General features: G+C 50.3%; 1 protein-coding gene across 3 annotated transcripts in view; it reads left to right on the plus strand.

Moving 5' to 3' along the window:
• The window catches only part of SF3B1 (splicing factor 3b subunit 1), a 460,811-nt gene that overhangs the window by 209,517 nt on the left and 230,710 nt on the right, over positions 1 to 20,584 (plus strand). For all 3 annotated transcript variants that reach the window (XM_077275636.1, XM_077275635.1, XM_077275638.1), the window contains one exon: positions 17,558 to 17,828. In XM_077275636.1, the coding sequence (XP_077131751.1) occupies positions 17,558 to 17,828 (271 nt within the window). The remainder of the gene's footprint in view (positions 1 to 17,557; positions 17,829 to 20,584) is intronic.

Genomic DNA, 20,584 nt, shown 5'->3' on the forward strand with positions numbered 1-20,584 from the left:
TTCCCACAAAAATCTTTCTTGGCTACTAGTTTTGTATTTTCACAAGGGCAAAAGGAGAAAATGGACCCCAAAGTTTGTTGTGCAATTTCTCCTGAGTTCACCATACACCCCATATGTGGTCAAAAACTACTTTTGAGGCACAGTGCTAAGCTCAGAAGGGAAGTAGCATCATATTACAGTGCTGATTTTGCTGCACTTGTTTGAGGGTGCCATGTTACATTGACAGAGCCTCTGATATGCCAGAACAGCAGAACCCCCCCCCCCCCCCCCATAAGTGACTCCATTTTACCACTTAAACCCCTCAATTAATTAATCTAAGGGTGCAGTGATTATATTTACACCACAGGTGTGTCACAAACTTTTATACCATTGGGCAGTGAAGAAAAGATAATTTTACCACCAAGATTGTTTGTTAGGCTAGGTTCACATTGCGTTAACAGCAGCCCGTTCAACACATGCGTTAACGGGCTGCTGTTAACGCAAGTGCCGATATGTCGTCGAGCTAGCGCAGATAGAGCTAGCAGATGCTCTATCTGCGCTAGCAGTGACAGACCCGGAAACGCTGCATCCCGCGTCCCAGGGTCCGTCACTCAATGACGGCACATTGCTAGCGCACGCCCATTGTGGGCGTGCGCTAACGATGCGTCCGACATTGGACTAAATGGTGGCGTTAACGGAGTACGTTACACTGCGTTATGCCACGTTGTAACGTAGTCCGTCTAACGGACGCCAAAAATGTAATGTGAACCTGGCCTTAGCCCCAAGTGTTACATTTTCACACTGGGAACTGGGTAAAAATGGCACCAGAATTTGTCCCACAATTTTTGCTGAATGTAGAAATACCCCATATGTGGATGTACAGTACTACTATGCCATACAGAGTAACTGGGAGGGGGGGGGGGGCAGAGCCCTATTTGCCTCCTGGAGCGCAGATTTTCCTAGACTAGTGTTTAGATTCCATATAAAGAGACCCTAAGTGCTAGAAAAGCAGAATCCCCTCTCAAGTGACCCCATTTTGGAAATTTTCACCATTTGGGAATTTATCAACAGATGTAGTGACTATTTTGACTCCATGGGTGTTTTCCAGAAACAGGCAGCAGTGGATGTTGCTGAGTGAAAATTGCAAATTGCCGTTGTAGTGACTAGTACACTGTAGTGGCCAGTATGTTGGTCACAAGTACATTATGCCCATTTCATGCTTCTGGAGACACGCATCAGTATATTAGGTGAGCTCTCATCACTACAGAAATGCCAAACAAGTTGGCGCTATATGTGGTTTTGGCAAATTGGGGCTCAAAGGGGGGATGGGGGGATTTGGTTTTGCGAGGGGAGAATTTGCTGAATTTCTTTTGGTGGGTGAGTAGCCATTTGCTTTTCCAGAGCCTTTGTGCTACCAGTAAAGTGGAAGCCCCCTATATTTCCGTTAACAGATGACAGATCTGATTGGAGACTTGCTTTTTTTGTGGATTGAGTGGATGCTTTTATTGGGAACATTTTACATAACGTTTGGCAGCACAGTTATCCAGCGCTCTATGCTGAGCACTTACTTTGGGGTTTCCATCTAAATCTCAGAGTAATGTGATTCAGATGAAACCCTCGATGGATCCATTCACTATACTGAGGCAGCAGAGTTGCTCTGGACTACATGTGGCTTCTGTTCCTCGGTGTCTTTCTTTTCAGAAGTGCACAAAACTCTGGCTGACGGCACTTTTGTGCAATCCTAAAAAGACGGACACCGCCGGATCACAGTGTCTCTATCTGCCTCATTATGGGGAATCTTCAGCTCTCTAGAGGTTCTGTCTGAATCACGTGTTTCAGAGATTTACACTGAAACCCCAGTGTGTGCGCAGGATAAGTGTCCGCCGAGCCTTACTGCGATCTTTGGGATACAGAATGAAAAAATCAACAGCATGTTAAGAATTGGTGTTAACGTATTTTTCGCTTTATAAGACTACGGATTATAAGACGCACCCCAAATTTTGAGGAGAAAAATATAATTTATTTTTTTTGTTTTTTTTTTATAAAATGGTGGTGCTCCCTATAATCCATACGTCTTATTGCTTACTGAGGGTGGTGGCTGCGGTGAAGCAGGAACCCAGGGTCGCTGTTGGAGGAAGCAGGAGTGGGGTAATGTTGCAGGCTAGGATGAAGGAGTGTTCGACAGTGCTGCTGGAGTCTGGCGCTGCTGCCCGGTGCTCTGTGGGTGTCTTCTGTGGCGCTGCGGGGGTGTCCGGCGTGCCTGCTGTGGGTGTCCGGCGCTGCTGCCCGGTGCTCTGCTGGTGTATCTGGTGCTGCAGTTGCCCGATGCTGCGGCAGTCTCCGATGCTGCTGCGGCAGTCTCCGATGCTGCTGCGGCAGTCTCCGATATCTCCATCTGCTCATGCGCCGCCCCGCCCAGCGGCCATTTTCCAGGAGACCACCACACAGGAAACCATGGACTTGCCGGGGTGGGCCCTTGCATCACCGGAGACCACTGCAGCAGCATCGGGCTGCGCACCCTCAGCACTGGGCAGCAGCGCAAAACACCCGCAGTAGCACCGCCGGACACACCCGCAGCGCCGCCGTGCGCCGGAGACATCCGCAGTGCACTGGGTAGCAGCTCCAGGCACCCGCAGCACCGCCAGACACCGCTTCATCCCAGCTTGCGGCCTGCAGCAATGGTACCGGTAAGGTACATTTGCATAAGACGCACCCCCATTTTCCCCCCAAATTTGGGGGAATTAGTGTCTTATAATCCAAATAATATGGTATTTATTTTTTTACACTGTACCTCATGCGGTATAAGTGATTAGGCGACTTTATTCTTCAGGTCCGTGCGATTACAGCGATACCAGATTTATATCAGGTTTTTGTTTGACAGCTGTACACACTAAAAGACGCTTTTTATTGCAAAACTACTTATTGTGTCACTATGTATTGAGAGCTATTTTATTTTTTTTTTTGTATTTCGTCCACAGATTCATGGGAGGGCTTGTTTTTTGCTGTACGAGCTAACGTTTCTATTGGTACCATTTTCGGGCACATGACCTTTTTTGATCGCTTTCTATTACAATTTTTAGGAGACAGAATAAACAAAAATCAGCAATTCAGGAATTGCTGTTTTTTTTTTTTTCCTTATCGTTCCGCGTGTGGTAAAATTGGTTAGGCAGGTCGGTACAATTACAGCGATACCTCATTTATGTTTGTTTTTTTGTTTGTTTTTTTTTTTAAATGTTTTGGCGCTTTTGCACAATACAAACTATTTTATAGAAAAAATTATTAGTTTTGCATCGCTTTAGTCTGAGAGTTACCGTATATACTCGAGTAGAAGCCGAGAATTTCAGCCCATTTTTTTTTAGGCTGAAATTGCCCCTCTCGGCTTATACTGGAGTCATACCCAGGGGTCGGCAGGGGAGGTGGAGTGGCAGCTGTCTAAGCATACTCACCTGCTCCTGGCGCGGTCCCTGGTTCCCCGGCGCCGGCAGCTTCTTCCAGTATTGAGCGGTCACATGGTACCGCTCATTACAGTAATGAATATGGACCCCACTCCACTCCCATAAAGGTGGAGCCACATATTCATTACTGTAATGAGCAGTACCCTGTGACCGCTCACTACAGGAAGAAGCTGCCGGAGCCGGGGAAGCAGGGACCGCGCCAGGAGCAGGTGAGTATAAGCAGTGCGCGATATTCACCTGCTCCCCACTGCTTCCACTGTCGCCGGCTGCCACTGCGTCTTCTGCATCCTCTGCACTGACACTCAGATCAGAGGGCGCGGTGATGCGATTAGTGCGCGCCACCCTCTGCCTGAGCAGTCAGTGCTGTGGACGGGGAACGTAGCGGCGGCTGGCGGTGGTGGAACGGGGAGCAGGTGAGTATAGCAAGTGCCGGGGGCCTGAGCGCCGAGAGGTGAGTATGTGATTTTTTTTATTTTTTATTTCTTTGTTTTTTTATCGCAGCAACAGCATATGGGGCAAATGACTGTATGGAGCATCTTATGGGGCCATAATCAGCATTTATGGAGCATTACATGAGGCAAATGACTGTATGGAGCATCTTATGGGGCCATAATCAGCATTTGTGCAACATTATATGGGCGTATTTTGTATGGAGCATCTTATAGGGCCCATCATGAACTGTATGGAGCATTATGTGGGGCTCCTGATTTCAATATGGATATTCAAAAACCCTTAACCTACTGATGACTCAATTAATTTTACTTTTATTGATATCTATTTTTATTTTTGACATTTACCGGTAGCTGCTGCATTTTCCACCCTAGGCTTATACTCTAGTCATTAAGTATTCACAGTTTTTCGTGGCAAAATTAGGGGTCTCTGCTTATACTCGGGTCAGCTTGTACTCAAGTATATACGGGTATATCTTTATTTTTCTACTGATGGAGCTGTATGGCGGCTTGTTTTTTTGCGGGACAAGATGACATTTTCAGTGGTACCATTTTTATTTACATCCATCTCTGATCGCATTTTATTGCACTTTTTGTTCAGCGGTATGATGATAAAGCATTGTTTATTCAGTCGCCATGACAGCACAACGAGAGAGGGGATCCGCCCTTCAGGGACAGGAAACCTACAGACATAAAAGGGCGGTACCTCTCTCCCGCATCAGTTGGTTTCCTGTCCCTGACAGCGGAACCTCTTCAGACAGGCCTTGTGAAGAAGGTCGAAGATATGAAGGAATCCCACTCCTGACAGGCCGATGCAGGTAGCGGGGGTCCCCTACTTCTGCGTTTCGGATATAGAATCCTTCGTCAGGGGGTGGTAAGATCTATAATCAAGGAGTTTATATGTGTTAAGGTTATCCGACACCGGGGTAGTGTGTGGCGCAGACACCGACGAGCAGATCCGGAAGTCCCCGCCCCCCCGCATCACGTGGTCGGACGCACAGGAGCCGAGTACCCGGCGTTGCCTAGACCACAGAGACACAGAGAGCAGGAACAGCAGACCGCTGAAGACGCATGCGCACAACTCCGGCGTGCTGATGTGGGTAAGGGATTCAAGAGGCCAAGTCAAATTGAAGCATATGGGATGTGGCGTACCCATTGTTCATTTGTAGTGTGGGGCTCAAGAGAACCAGGGAGAAGAGGGGAGGGCTAAAAGGAGATAGCAGACAGCCCCTGTATTCGGAACGGTGTATTCGAACCTACTAAATAAATATTGGCAATAATAGATACTAGCAGTAAGATCCAAAAATACACATACACGTTTCCAGTATGCATATATAAGCTCTAACAATTGGGAAGCTACCAAATAAGAAATGGAAGGGAGAGTGTGTGTGACCAAATTTGTCTAGGAAATAATAATAAAGTGCGATATGCATCAGGAACTGCTGGATGAGCACAAGTATATAATATAATATACATTTTGTACAAAAAGTGCAGAAAGTGTATAAATGTACATATATACAAGAACCAAAAATTAATGAACACCTTGTACATAAAGAATCATGATATATATATATATATATATATATATATATCACCATAATCACAAATTATTATTAGAATATTATATATATGTGAAAAATAAAATAATAAAAAGTGAAACACACCCAGTCTCCACGTAAATCACGTAGAAATAAATAAAAATGATGCCACCAAAAATAGTGGTAATTGCTACTTGATCATGCATCAGGAGGTATAGTTTGAGCAAAAAATAATAGATGAAACACATAAATCACGTGACAAGAAAAATAATAGAAAAGCATATCAAGTTAGACCTCCAAGGATAATAATAATGATGAATGCCGCACAATCAAGCCTCCGGGGGTACAGAGAGAAGAAATGCCACAATTATAAGGGGATAAACTAACACATAATTGATCTCTGAAATAACATAGTAATTAACATCTGAGTCACCTATATTAGGCTAGCAGAATTGATATATTAACAATTATAGGAGATATTCTGGTCAAGATCCTTCTTCACGGCATGAAGAAAATTCTCCAAATATTCCAAACAGATGAATCTTATATACAGAAGGACCAATAGTGCGACCATGGGAATTCGAATCCACAAAATACATAGAATAAGTATAATCTAAAATTAAAAGAAAAATAATTAAGCAACATAATAATGATAAAAATGGTTATATAAAATATATAAATGTAAATGTATATAAAAATAATAATAATATAAAAGGTATAAAAAGAATAAAACCAGCCTTGATTAAAACATAAGGGTAGACAGAGCGGCGCCCGGCGGGTGGAACGCGGACAGGTGAATTTCAAAAATAAAAATAGATGCTCCATACCGTTCATTATGGCCCCATAGCTGTGCCATATAGTGCTCTGCACCATTCATTATTGCTCCACAGCTGTACCATAGAAAGCTGTGCCATATAGTGCTCTGCACCGTTCATTATTGCCCCATAGCTGTGCCATATAGTGCTCTGCACCGTTCATTATTGCCCCATAGCTGTGCCATATAATGCTCTGCACCGTTCATTATTGCCCCATAGCTGTACCATAGAAAGATGTGCCATATAGTGCTCTGCACCGTTCATTATTGCCCCATAGCTGTGCCTTATAGTGCTCTGCACCGTTCATTATTGCCCCATAGCTGTACCATAGAAAGCTGTGCCATATAGTGCTCTGCACCGTTCATTATTGCCCCATAGCTGTGCCATATAGTGCTCTGCACCGTTCATTATTGCCCCATAGCTGTGCCATATAGTGCTCTGCACCGTTCATAATTGCCCCATAGCTGTGCCATATATTGCTCTGCACCGTTCCTTATTGCCCCAGAGCTGTGCCATATAGTGCTCTGCACCGTTCCTTACTGCCCCATAGATGTGCCATATAGTGTTCTGCATCGTTCCTTACTGCCCCATAGCTGTGCCATATAGTGCTCTGCACCGTTCATTGCCCCATAGATGTGCCATATAGCGCTCTGCACCATTCATAATTGCCCCATAGCTGTGCCATATAGTGCTCTGCACCGTTCATTATTGCCCCATAGCTGTGCCATATAGTGCTCTGCACCGTTCCTTACTGCCCCATAGATGTGCCATAGAAAGCTGTGCTGCTGCTGCTGCAATAAAAATAATAAAACACATACTCACCTCTCTTGCTTGCAGCTCCTCGGTGTCCCGTCCCGGCGTCTCTCTGCACTGACTGATCAGGCAGAGGGCGGCGCGCAAACTATATGCGTCATCGCGCCCTCTGACCTGCACAGTCAGTGCGGAGAGAGAGACGCCGGGAAGACAGAGCGGCGCCCGGCGGGTGGAACGCGGACAGGTGAATGAGACATACTTACCTGCTCCCGGCGTCCCGCTCCTTCCCCCGAACAGCTGGTCTTCGGTGCCGCAGCCTCTTCCTCTGTCAGCGGTCACCGGCACCGCTGATTAGAGAAATGAGAGAAATGAATAGGCTGCTCCGCCCCTATGGGAGTGGAGTCCATATTAATTTCTCTAATGAGCGGTCCCACGTGACCGCTGACAGAGGAAGAGCTGCGGCACCCAGAGACCGTGGGACGGGCAGGGGGAGCGCCAGGAGCCCCGGAAGCAGGTAAGTATGCCTCAGCGCCCTCTCCCCCTCACCCGCCGACCGTGACTCGAGTATAAGCTGGGAGGGGCACTTTCAGCCCAAAAATTTGGGCTGAAAATCTCGGCTTATACTCGAGTATATACGGTGTATATATCTATAATATAACGCTGGGAGCGTCACTCTGTCCGAAGCCTTTATAGACTGCGCAAGCGCCGGCGCAGTCTGGACCCCAGAGAGCGACGCTCCCAGGAGATCGCGGTATGCGTAAGCGCTGAACACACACCGCGATCTCCAACAGAGAAACAGGGACGAGCCAGGAGGCGGAGGGTGAGTATACTTACCTGTCCCGTTCCACCGACGCCATTCCGGGCCATGAATATCCCCCTGCTCCCGGAATCGGCGCCTGCGCAGTCCGCGCTTTCCGGCGCCATTTTCTTGAAGACACATTGCAGTGTGTCTTCAAGAAAATGGCGCCGGAAAGCGCAGACTGCGCAGGCGCCTTTTCCGGCACCAGGAGGACACAGAAAATCTGTCCTCCTGGTGCCGGAAAAGGCGCCTGCGCAGTCCGCGCTTTCCGGCGCCATTTTCTTGAAGACACACTGCAATGTGTCTTCAAGAAAATAGCGCCGGAAAGCGCGGACTGCGCAGGCGCCGATTCCGGGAGCAGGGGGATATTCATGGCCCGGAATGGCGTCGGTGGAACGGGACAGGTAAGTATACTCACCCTCCGCAAGTAACAAATTGCTGTGCCATGAGGCTGTGGCACTTCATGCCACAGCTATTTGTTACTTACGCCACTTACGTCCACAGCCGCCGCACCCAGCACAGCCGCCGCACCCAGCACAGCCGCCGCACCCAGCACAGCCACGCACAGCCGCCCAAAGCCACACACAGCCGCCCACAGCCGCCGCACCCAGCACAGCCACGCACAGCCACCCACAGCCGCCGCAACCACCACAGCCACAGCCACCGCACCCAGCACAGCCACGCACAGCCGCCGCACCCAGCACAGCCGCCTACAGCCACGCACAGCCGCTGCACCCAGCACAGCCACGCACAGGCGCCTACAGCCACGCACAGCCGCCGCACCCAGCACAGCCGCCGCACCCAGCACAGCCGCCGCACCCAGCACAGCCGCCGCACCCAGCACAGCCGCCGCACCCAGCACAGCCGCCGCACCCAGCACAGCCGCCGCACCCAGCACAGCCGCCGCACCCAGCACAGCCGCCGCACCCAGCACAGCCGCCGCACCCAGCACAGCCGCCGCACCCAGCCACGCACAGCCGCCGCACCCAGCCACGCACAGCCGCCGCACCCAGCACAGCCGCCGCACCCAGCACAGCCGCCGCACCCAGCACAGCCGCCGCACCCAGCACAGCCGCCGCACCCAGCACAGCCGCCGCACCCAGCACAGCCGCCGCACCCAGTACAGCCGCCGCACCCAGCACAGCCACCCACAGCCGCCGCACCCACCACAGCCACCGCAACCAGCACAGCCACCGCACCCAGCACAGCCACCGCACCCAGCACAGCCGTCCACAGCCGCCGCACCCAGCACAGCCACACATAGCCGCCTACAGCCACGCACAGCCGCCGCACCCAGCACAGCCGCCGCACCCAGCACAGCCGCCGCACCCAGCACAGCCGTCCACAGCCGCCGCACCCAGCACAGCCACGCACAGCCGCCGCACCCAGTACAGCCGCCGCACCCAGCACAGCCACCCACAGCCGCCGCACCCACCACAGCCGCCGCAACCAGCACAGCCACGCACAGCCGCCGCACCCAGCACAGCCGCCGCACCGAGCACAGCCGCCCACAGCTACGCACAGCCGCCCACAGCCACACACAGCCACCGCACCCAGCACAGCCACCGCACCCAGCACAGCCGTCCACAGCCGCCGCACCCAGCACAGCCACACACAGCCGCCTACAGCCACGCACAGCCGCCGCACCCAGCACAGCCGCCGCACCCAGCACAGCCGCCGCACCCAGCACAGCCGCCGCACCCAGCACAGCCGCCGCACCCAGCACAGCCGCCGCACCCAGCACAGCCGCCGCACCCAGCACAGCCGCCGCACCCAGCACAGCCGCCGCACCCAGCACAGCCGCCGCACCCAGCACAGCCGCCGCACCCAGCACAGCCGCCGCACCCAGCACAGCCGCCGCACCCAGCACAGCCGCCGCACCCAGCACAGCCGCCGCACCCAGCACAGCCGCCGCACCCAGCACAGCCGCCGCACCGAGCACAGCCGCCGCACCGAGCACAGCCGCCGCACCGAGCACAGCCGCCGCACCCAGCACAGCCACGCACAGCCGCCCACAGCCGCCGCACCCAGCACAGCCGCCGCACCCAGCACAGCCGCCGCACCCAGCACAGCCGCCGCACCCAGCACAGCCGCCGCACCCAGCACAGCCGCCGCACCCAGCACAGCCGCCGCACCCAGCACAGCCGTCCACAGCCGCCGCACCCAGCACAGCCACCCACAGCCGCCCGCACTCAGCACAGCCGCCGCACTCAGCACAGCTGCCCACAGCCACGCACAGCCGCCGCACCCAGCACAGCCGCCGCACCCAGCACAGCCGCCGCACCCAGCACAGCCGCCGCACCCAGCACAGCCGCCGCACCCAGCACAGCCGCCGCACCCAGCACAGCCGCCGCACCCAGCACAGCCGCCGCACCCAGCACAGCCGCCGCACCCAGCACAGCCGCCGCACCCAGCACAGCCGCCGCACCCAGCACAGCCGCCGCACCCAGCACAGCCGCCGCACCCAGCACAGCCGCCGCACCCAGCACAGCCGCCGCACCCAGCACAGCCGCCGCCCACAGCCGCCGCACCCAGCACAGCCACGCACAGCCGCCCACAGCCACGCACAGCCGCCGCACCCAGCACAGCCGCCGCACCCAGCACAGCCGCCGCACCCAGCACAGCCGCCCACAGCCGCCGCACCCAGCACAGCCACGCACAGCCGCCCACAGCCACGCACAGCCGCCGCACCCAGCACAGCCACCCACAGCCGCCGCACCCAGCACAGCCGCCGCACCCAGCACAGCCACGCACAGCCGCCGCACCCAGCACAGCCGCCGCCCACAGCCACACACAGCCGCCGCACCCAGCACAGCCACCGCACCCAGCAGAGTCACCCACAGCCGCCCGCACCCAGCACAGTCACCCACAGCCGCCCGCACCCAGCAGCGCCACGCACAGCCGCCCGCACTCAGCACAGCCGCCCGCACTCAGCACAGCCGCCCGCACTCAGCACAGCCGCCCGCACTCAGCACAGCCGCCCGCACTCAGCACAGCCGCCCGCACTCAGCACAGCCGCCCGCACTCAGCACAGCCGCCCGCACTCAGCACAGCCGCCCGCACTCAGCACAGCCGCCCGCACTCAGCACAGCCGCCCGCACTCAGCACAGCCGCCCGCACTCAGCACAGCCGCCCGCACTCAGCACAGCCGCCCGCACTCAGCACAGCCGCCCGCACTCAGCACAGCCGCCCGCACTCAGCACAGCCGCCCGCACTCAGCACAGCCGCCCGCACTCAGCACAGCCGCCCGCACTCAGCACAGCCGCCCGCACTCAGCACAGCCGCCCGCACTCAGCGGGGCGCAGGATGGAGCAGCACGTGATAGGATGGGGATGCAGGATGGAGCAGCACGTGATAGGATGGGGATGCAGGATGGAGCAGCACATGACAGGATGGGGATGCAGGATGGAGCAGCACATGACAGGATGGGGATGCAGGATGGAGCAGCACATGACAGGATGGGGGCGCAGGATGGAGCAGCACATGACAGGATGGGGGCGCAGGATGGAGCAGCACATGACAGGATGGGGATGCAGGATGGAGCAGCACATGACAGGATGGGGGCGCAGGATGGAGCAGCACATGACAGGATGGGGGCGCAGGATGGAGCAGCACATGACAGGATGGGGGCGCAGGATGGAGCAGCACATGACAGGATGGGGGCGCAGGATGGAGCAGCACATGACAGGATGGGGGCGCAGGATGGAGCAGCACATGACAGGATGGGGGCGCAGGATGGAGCAGCACATGACAGGATGGGGGCGCAGGATGGAGCAGCACATGACAGGATGGGGGCGCAGGATGGAGCAGCACATGACAGGATGGGGGCGCAGGATGGAGCAGCACATGACAGGATGGGGGCGCAGGATGGAGCAGCACATGACAGGATGGGGGCGCAGGATGGAGCAGCACATGACAGGATGGGGGCGCAGGATGGAGCAGCACATGACAGGATGGGGGCGCAGGATGGAGCAGCACATGACAGGATGGGGGCGCAGGATGGAGCAGCACATGACAGGATGGGGGCGCAGGATGGAGCAGCACATGACAGGATGGGGGCGCAGGATGGAGCAGCACATGACAGGATGGGGGCGCAGGATGGAGCAGCACATGACAGGATGGGGGCGCAGGATGGAGCAGCACATGACAGGATGGGGGCGCAGGATGGAGCAGCACATGACAGGATGGGGGCGCAGGATGGAGCAGCACATGACAGGATGGGGGCGCAGGATGGAGCAGCACATGACAGGATGGGGGCGCAGGATGGAGCAGCACATGACAGGATGGGGGCGCAGGATGGAGCAGCACATGACAGGATGGGGGCGCAGGATGGAGCAGCACATGACAGGATGGGGGCGCAGGATGGAGCAGCACATGACAGGATGGGGGCGCAGGATGGAGCAGCACATACCAGGATGGAGACCATATACCAATATAAATGCTCGCCACCCGGGCGTAGAACGGGTTCAATAGCTAATATATATATATATATATATATATATATATATATATATATATATATATATATATATATATATATATATATATATATATATATATATATATTTATTCATGATTCTTTATGTACAAGATGTTCATTAATTTTTGGTTCTTGTATATATGTACATTTATACACTTTCTGCACTTTTTGTACAAAATGTATATTATATTATATACTTGCGCTCATCCAGCAGTTCCTGATGCATATCGCACTTTATTATTATTTCCTAGACAAATTTGGTCACACACACTCTCCCTTCCATTTCTTATTTGGTAGCTTCCCAATTGTTAGAGCTTATATATGCATACTGGAAACGTGTATGTGTATTTTTGGATCTTACTGCTAGTATCTATTATTGCCAATATTTATTTAGTAGGTTCTAATACACCGTTCCGAATACAGGGGCTGTCTGCTATCTCCTTTTAGCCCTCCCCTCTTCTCCCTGGTTCTCTTGAGCCCCACACTACAAATGAACAATGGGTACGCCACATCCCATATGCTTCAATTTGACTTGGCCTCTTGAATCCCTTACCCACATCAGCACGCCGGAGTTGTGCGCATGCGTCTTCAGCGGTCTGCTGTTCCTGCTCTCTGTGTCTCTGTGGTCTAGGCAACGCCGGGTACTCGGCTCCTGTGCGTCCGACCACGTGATGCGGGGGGGCGGGGACTTCCGGATGTGCTCGTCGGCGTCTGCGCCACACACTACCCCGGCGTCTGACGTCGGATAACCTTAACACATATAAACTCCTTGATTATAGATCTTGCCACCCCCTGACGAAGGATTCTATATCCGAAACGCATGTCGGGGTGCGCATTGTTTGGATCTGGTGACACCTTTAAAGGTACAGGTACTCCCAAGTATTCCCCTTCACTATCCTTTATTTTAGCACATCACACATTGTTCCCTTGCTTCATTTGTTGGCACATTGCACTTTTTTGCACAGATTATAGCCAATTATACTTGCTCACATTGTGGGTTATATATTTAGCCCCATATTTTTTTGTTTTATACATTTTTTTATATATTTTTACATTTTTATCATCACTTGTGGAATACACTAAATTTTATATTTATCCATTGGAGTCCTGTGTAATAACCTTCCCCTTTTATGGTGTACCTCATGCCTATATAGGTTTTTATATATATATATATTTTTATATACCGTATATACTCGAGTATAAGCCGAGATTTTCAGCCCAAATTTTTGGGCTGAAAGTGCCCCTCTCGGCTTATACTCGAGTCATGATCGGTGGTGGGGTCGGCGGGTGAGGGGGGAGGGCGCTGAGGCATACTTACCTGGTCCCGGCGATCCTGTCGCTCCCCCTGCCCGTCCCACGGTCTCCAGGTGCCGCAGCCTCTTCCCCTGAGCGGTCACGTGGGACCGCTCATTAGAGAAATGAATAGGCTGCTCCACCTCCCATAGGGGCGGAGCCGAATAATTCATTTCTCTAATGAGCAGTAATGGTGACCGCTGATAGAGGAAGAGGTTGCGGCACCGAAGACCAGCTGTCCGGGGGAAGGAGCGGGACGCCGGGAGCAGGTAAGTATTGCATATTCACCTGTCCTCGTTCCACACGCCGGGCGTCGCGCCATCTTCCCGGCGTCTCTCTGCACTGACTGTGCAGGTCAGAGGGCGCGATGACGCATATAGTGTGCGCACCGCCCCCTGCCTGATCAGTCAGTGCAGAGAGACGCCGGGAAGATGGCGCCGAGGAGCTGCAAGTAAGAGAGGTGAGTATGTGTTTTATTATTTTATTGCAGCAGCACAGCTATGGGGCAATAATGGACGGTGCAGAGCACTATATGGCACAGCTATGGGGCAATAACGGTGCAGAGCACTATATGGCACAGCTATGGGGCAACGGTGCAGAGCACTATATGGCACAGCTATGGGGCAATGGTGCAGAGCACTATATGGCACAGCTATGGGGCAACGGTGCAGAGCACTATATGGCACAGCTATGGGGCAATAACGGTGCAGAGCACTATATGGCACAGCTATGGGGCAACAGTGCAGAGCACTATATGGCACAACTATGGGGCAACGGTGCAGAGCACTATATGACACAGCTATGGGGCAACGGTGCAGAGCACTATATGGCACAGCTATGGGGCAACGGTGCAGAGCACTATATGGCACAGCTATGGGGCAACGGTGCAGAGCACTATATGGCACAGCTATGGGGCAACGGTGCAGAGCACTATATATATGGCACAGCTATGGGGCAACGGTGCAGAGCACTATATATATGGCACAGCTATGGGGCAACGGTGCAGAGCACTATATGGCACAGTTATGGGGCAACGGTGCAGAGCACTATATGGCACAGTTATGGGGCAACGGTGCAGAGCACTATATGGCACAGCTATGGGGCAACGGTGCAGAGCACTATATGGCACAGCTATGGGGCAACGGTGCAGAGCACTATATGGCACAGCTATGGGGCAACGGTGCAGAGCACTATATGGCACAGCTATGGGGCAACGGTGCAGAGCACTATATGGCACAGCTATGGGGCAATAACGGTGCAGAGCACTATATATATGGCACATCTATGGGGCAACGGTGCAGAGCACTATATATATGGCACAGCTATGGGGCAACGGTGCAGAGCATTGTATATATGGCACAGCTTTATGTGGAGCATCTATGGGGCCATAATGAACGGTGTGGAGTATCTATTTTTAATTTTGAAATTCACCGGTACCTGCTGCATTTTCCACCCTAGGCTTATACTCGAGTCAATAAGTTTTCCCAGTTTTTTGTGGCAAAATTAGGGGGGTCGGCTTATACTCGGGTCGGCTTATACTCGAGTATATACGGTGTGTGTATATATATATATATATATATATATATATATATATATATATATATATATATATATATATATGTCACTTATTATATTATTTTTTCTATGGCTTTCAAACATGTGCACATAAAATATGTTGTTACCACTACAAATAAAGTAATATTTTTATAAAATATATATCCGTGCCACTGATTTCTTGGAGTTGGTCTATAGTTCTGGTGGTTAGTATTTGCTGTTCATATGAGTGGTTACCACTCATCCTATCTGTTGCACTGGGGTTCACTTAATAGTGTCATATGTATAAATGTAATCTTATATATAATTTATTGACCCTATAAAGTGTTTACAGATTCTTTGTTTAAATATATAGGAGCCATGTAGTATATAGCAGACAAATACTACGTGGCCTGTGCTATATACTATGTGGCTGCTATATACATACATACATATTGTAGAATACCCGATGTGTTAATACAGGCCACGCAGTATATAACACAGCCCACGCAGTATATAACACAGCCCACGCAGTATATAACACAGGTCACGCAGTATATAACACAGGGCACGTAGTATATAGCACAGCCTACGCAGTATATAACACTGCCCACATAGTATATAACACAGCCCACGCAGTATATCACACAGCCCACGCAGTATATCACACAGCCCACGCAGTATATCACACAGCCCACGCAGTATATCACACAGCCCACGCAGTATATCACACAGCCCACGCAGTATATCACACAGCCCACGCAATATATCACACAGCCCACGCAGTATATCACACAGCCCACGCAGTATATCACACAGCCCACGCAGTATATCACACAGCCCACGCAGTATATCACACAGCCCACGCAGTATATCACACAGCCCACGCAGTATATCACACAGCCCACGCAGTATATCACACAGCCCACGCAGTATATCACACAGCCCACGCAGTATATCACACAGCCCACGCAGTATTTAGCAGTGTGGGCACCATATCCCTGTAAAAAAAAAAAAAAAATAATAATTAAAATAAAAAATAGTGATATACTCACCCACCAGGATCCACCGAAGCTCTGGCGATGCACGGCTGCCGCCATCTTCCGTTCCCAGGATGCATTGCGAAATTACCCAGAAGACTTAGCGGTCTCGCGAGACCGCTAAGTGTTCTGGGTAATTTTGCAATGCATCTCTGGGAATGGAAGATGGCGGCAGCCGCTTGCGGCTCGGCGGACTATGGAGGGTGAGAATAGCAGGTTTTTTGTTTTTTTATTATTTTTAATATTACATTTTTTTACTATTGATGCTGCATAGGCAGCATCAATAGTAAAAAGTTGGACACACAGGGTTAATAGCAGCGATAACGGAGTGCGTTACCCGCTGTCCGTTAGCGCTGGCATTAACCCTGTGTTAGCAGTGACCGGAGGGGAGTATGCGGGCGCCGGGCACTGACTGCAGGGGAGTGGGGAGGGACTAATCGGACTGTGCCTGTCACTGATTGGTTGCGGCAGCCATGACAGGCAGCTGGCGTGACCAATCAGCGACGCAGGATTTCCGTGACGGAAGTACCCCTTAGAAAATTATATCTATCTATCTATCTATCTATCTATCTATCTATCTATCTATCTATCTATCTATCTATATATATATATATATATCTCCATCCATCCATTTCTGGAGAAATTGCAGAACTGAGAGGTCCATTTTTTCCTATTGGCCTTTATAAAAATTAGAAACGACCAATGGGACTTGGCGCCATCAAACCAGTCCATCTAAATCTGAACTTCAGTATGGCACTTCTTCCCTTCTCAGTTTTGCACTGTGCCTCAAAAGTAGTTTTCGATCTTATATGGGGAATCTGTGTATTCAGGAAAAATTGCACAACAAATTTTGGGGCCCTTTTTCTCCTGTTACCCTTATGGAAGTCAAAGTAATGAAAAAAAAAAAAGTGGGTCTAAAGTAAATTTTTTGTGAAAAAAAGTTAGATTTATTTTTTTCCACATTCTTTAATTCCTGTGAAGCACTTGAAGAGTTAATTAACTTCTTGAATGTGGTTTTGAGCATCTTGAAGGGTGCAGTTTTTGTAGAGTGGTGTTGTCACTTTTGGGTATTTTCTGTCCTATAGGCCCCTCCAGTCACTTCAAATGTGACGTGATCAACCCAAAAATTGTGCTTTGGGGTGAAAGGGTTAAAAATTGTGGTGTCGTCACACCCTACATTCATGGTAAAATTTTTCTGTAGCGTGAACTTTTTACATTTTGCATAAATTTCACCAAAATGCCAAATATCCCTAACTTTTTGTGATTTAGTGTATATAAGTTGAACATCAGGAAGGGATTAAAGACATTTTAAGTTGAAATCAGTTTGCTACGTTTTCTATAGTCACAGCAAAGGAAAGTTGCAGTGTGTGCCATACGAGTGTGAAAACTTCATTTTGAGCCTTTTTTTCTTTTCAATTTTTAGGCTGCTGGTTTGGCAACAATGATTTCAACAATGAGACCAGACATAGACAATATGGATGAATATGTCCGTAACACAACTGCTAGAGCTTTTGCAGTGGTTGCCTCTGCCCTTGGCATCCCTTCATTGCTTCCTTTCTTAAAAGCCGTCTGTAAAAGCAAGAAATCATGGCAAGCCCGTCACACTGGAATCAAAATCGTTCAGCAAATTGCCATTCTTATGGGATGTGCCATTTTGCCACATCTAAGAAGTTTGGTTGAGATTATTGAACATGGTAAGATTTATAAAACAAACATACATGTTTTACCTAAGTGAGTACTCAACCACTTAACAACTCTGTTTTAATAGCTCAGCTGTGCAACGCAAAAAAATGTATACTTGAATCCCAGAATGCACCTGTTTCCCCCAGCAGTCAACTGACAAAAAAAATTTACAAAATCACGCGATCAGTCACTCTGATCGGCTTCGACAGTATGTATATGTATGTATGTGTGTGCATGTATGTGTGTGTGTGTGTGTGTGTGTGTGTGTGTGTGTATACAGTACAGACCAAATGTTTGGACACACCTCATTTAAAGATTTTTTCTGTATTTTCATGACTATGAAAACTGTATATTCGCACTGAAGGCATCATAACTATGAATTAAAACATGTGGAATGATATACTTAACAAAAAAGTGTGAAACAACTGAAATGATGTCTTATATTCTAGGTTCTTCAAAGTAGCCACCTTTTGCTTTGTTGACTGCTTTGCACACTCTTGGCATTCTCTTGATGAGCTTCAAGAGGTAGTCACCGGAAATGGTTTTCACTTCACAGGTGTGCCCTATCAGGTTTAATAAGAGGGATTTCTTGCCTTATAAATGGGTTGGGACCATCAGTTGTGTTGTGCAGAAGTCTGGTGGATACACAGCTGATAGTCCTACTGAATAGACTGTTAGCTGCTTTTTTCTTGCCATAATACAAATTCTAAGTAAAGAAAAACGAGTGACCATCATTACTTTAAGAAATTAAGGTCTCAGTCCAAAAAATTGGTAAAACTTTGAAAATGTCCCCAAGTGCACTGGCAAAAACCATCAAGCGCTACAAAGAAACTGGCTCACATGAGGACCGCCCCAGGAAAGGAAGACCAAGAGTCACCTCTGCTTCTGAGGATAACTTTATCCGAGTCACCAGCCTCAGAAATCGCAGGTTAACAGCAGCTCAGATTAGAGACCAGGTCAATGCCACACAGAGTTCTAGCAGCAGACACATCTCTACAACAACTGTTAAGAGGAGACTTTGTGCAGCAGGCCTTCATGTAAAATAGCTGCTAGGAAACCACTGCTAAGGACAGGCAACAAGCAGAAGAGACTTGTTTGGGCTAAAGAACAAAGGAATGGACATTAGACCAGTGGAAATCTGTACTTTGGTCTGAGGAGTCCAAATTTGAGATCTTTGGTTTTAACCACCGTGTCTTTGTGCGACGCAGAAAAAGTCACAGGTGTTTTGATTGCAACAGGTCCAGTACCCCTCCACAGAGAGAGAGAATGTTAGTCTCATAAGAGGTTTTCACAGGTACCCATTCACATGGAGACGTTTATTCTCAGCGAGGAAGGAAAACATAGGACCTGGTATAAGAGAGATGCCGTAAAGTGGCTACCAGGTACACATAAAATTGGCCTTTTTTATGCGCTAAACGCTCTCATTTTTCATATTTCTAGTGCAGTAATGCAAGTTCAATTTTCGTGTTTCATGTTTGCATGTTTTAGCGCTGCAGTGTGCTGCCTTATTTGCTTGTATGAAATAGGGTAGGGCACAGAAGCACCTCGGTGTCTTCCTCCTTCTGGGATAGCAAACTCATAGGGGACACAGATTCCTCCATCATGGATACGGTAGGCTGTTCATTACTGGGGCTTTATTGTAGGCACTTCTGACTCTTAAGGAGCCCTCGGACAGGCAAATATAGTTAGTATGTGGCGAGGTCCGCCTTTGAAGCAGCAGGTTTTGCCCTTTGTCCAGCCTTTTCTCCAAATTGGGTTTTCAAGGTGGTAACGGCATAGGATAGGCACTTGCGACATAGTTTTTTGGCTGGCTCACAGGATCTGGGATTAGCAGAGATTGCTAATCAAATTGCACAGGTAGGGGAAGTATCTGTTCAGCATCCTTGGATGCGGCAGCGTTCTCTGCCCAGGTGGCAAGTAATTGCGTCATAATTTGCCGCATGATGTGGCTCAACTTATAAAGGTTGGACTTGCCTTCAAAGAAATCTTTGACTGGTCTAGCTTTCCAAGAATCTCACTTAAAAACCAGGTTAGTCAAGACTTTTTCAGACTCAACAGGTGGTAGAAGCACTTTGCTTCCTCAGTCCAGGGTCAGCTGTCCTTTCTAGAGGCGTGGGCAGGTCCATCCCTTTCACCAATTTCCTTCCCTGTATGAGTCAGGTCTTCAGGTTATACCAAAGGACTTCCAGGAGAGCTATCATTAGACTGGCAACCGCCAGATGGCTCTCTGCGTCAAAAGCTAGGCACTTTGCAACCAAGGAGGGTTGATGCTTGACAGGCGGCTCCCATTCAAGGTTTCTGCCCATGTGGTTGGCTGCCTCCTTCTTTTTCAGGTGGCATGGCTCGGGGAAGTCGGTGATCTTTTTTTCAAAGAGGTCATCTCTTTGGGTTACAGAATATAGTTCACCGCTCAACCTTATGATCGTTTCCTTTGCTCGCGCCTCCCCTGATCTCCCAGTTTTGACCAGTCAATAACCTCCCTGCTTCAAGCAGGAGGGATTGTAAGTGTCCCCACTTCAGAGAGCATCAAGGGGTTTTATTCAAACCTATTCTTTATCCCCAAAAAAGGGGACTCTCTGCTTCATCACTTCAGGATGGAATTGCTCCTGCTAGTAGTCGCATCCATGGAAACTGGAGTTTTTCTTCAATAGATATTCGATATGCTTATTTGTGTGTGACAATTTTTGTAGGCCATCAGCGATTTCTTCGCTTTGCAGTCAATCAAGATCACTATCAGTTCGGGGCTTTCCCATTCGAGCTGACCACA

Source organism: Ranitomeya variabilis, chromosome 7 (genome assembly GCF_051348905.1).
Source record: "Ranitomeya variabilis isolate aRanVar5 chromosome 7, aRanVar5.hap1, whole genome shotgun sequence".
Taxonomy (NCBI): Eukaryota; Metazoa; Chordata; class Amphibia; order Anura; family Dendrobatidae; genus Ranitomeya; species Ranitomeya variabilis.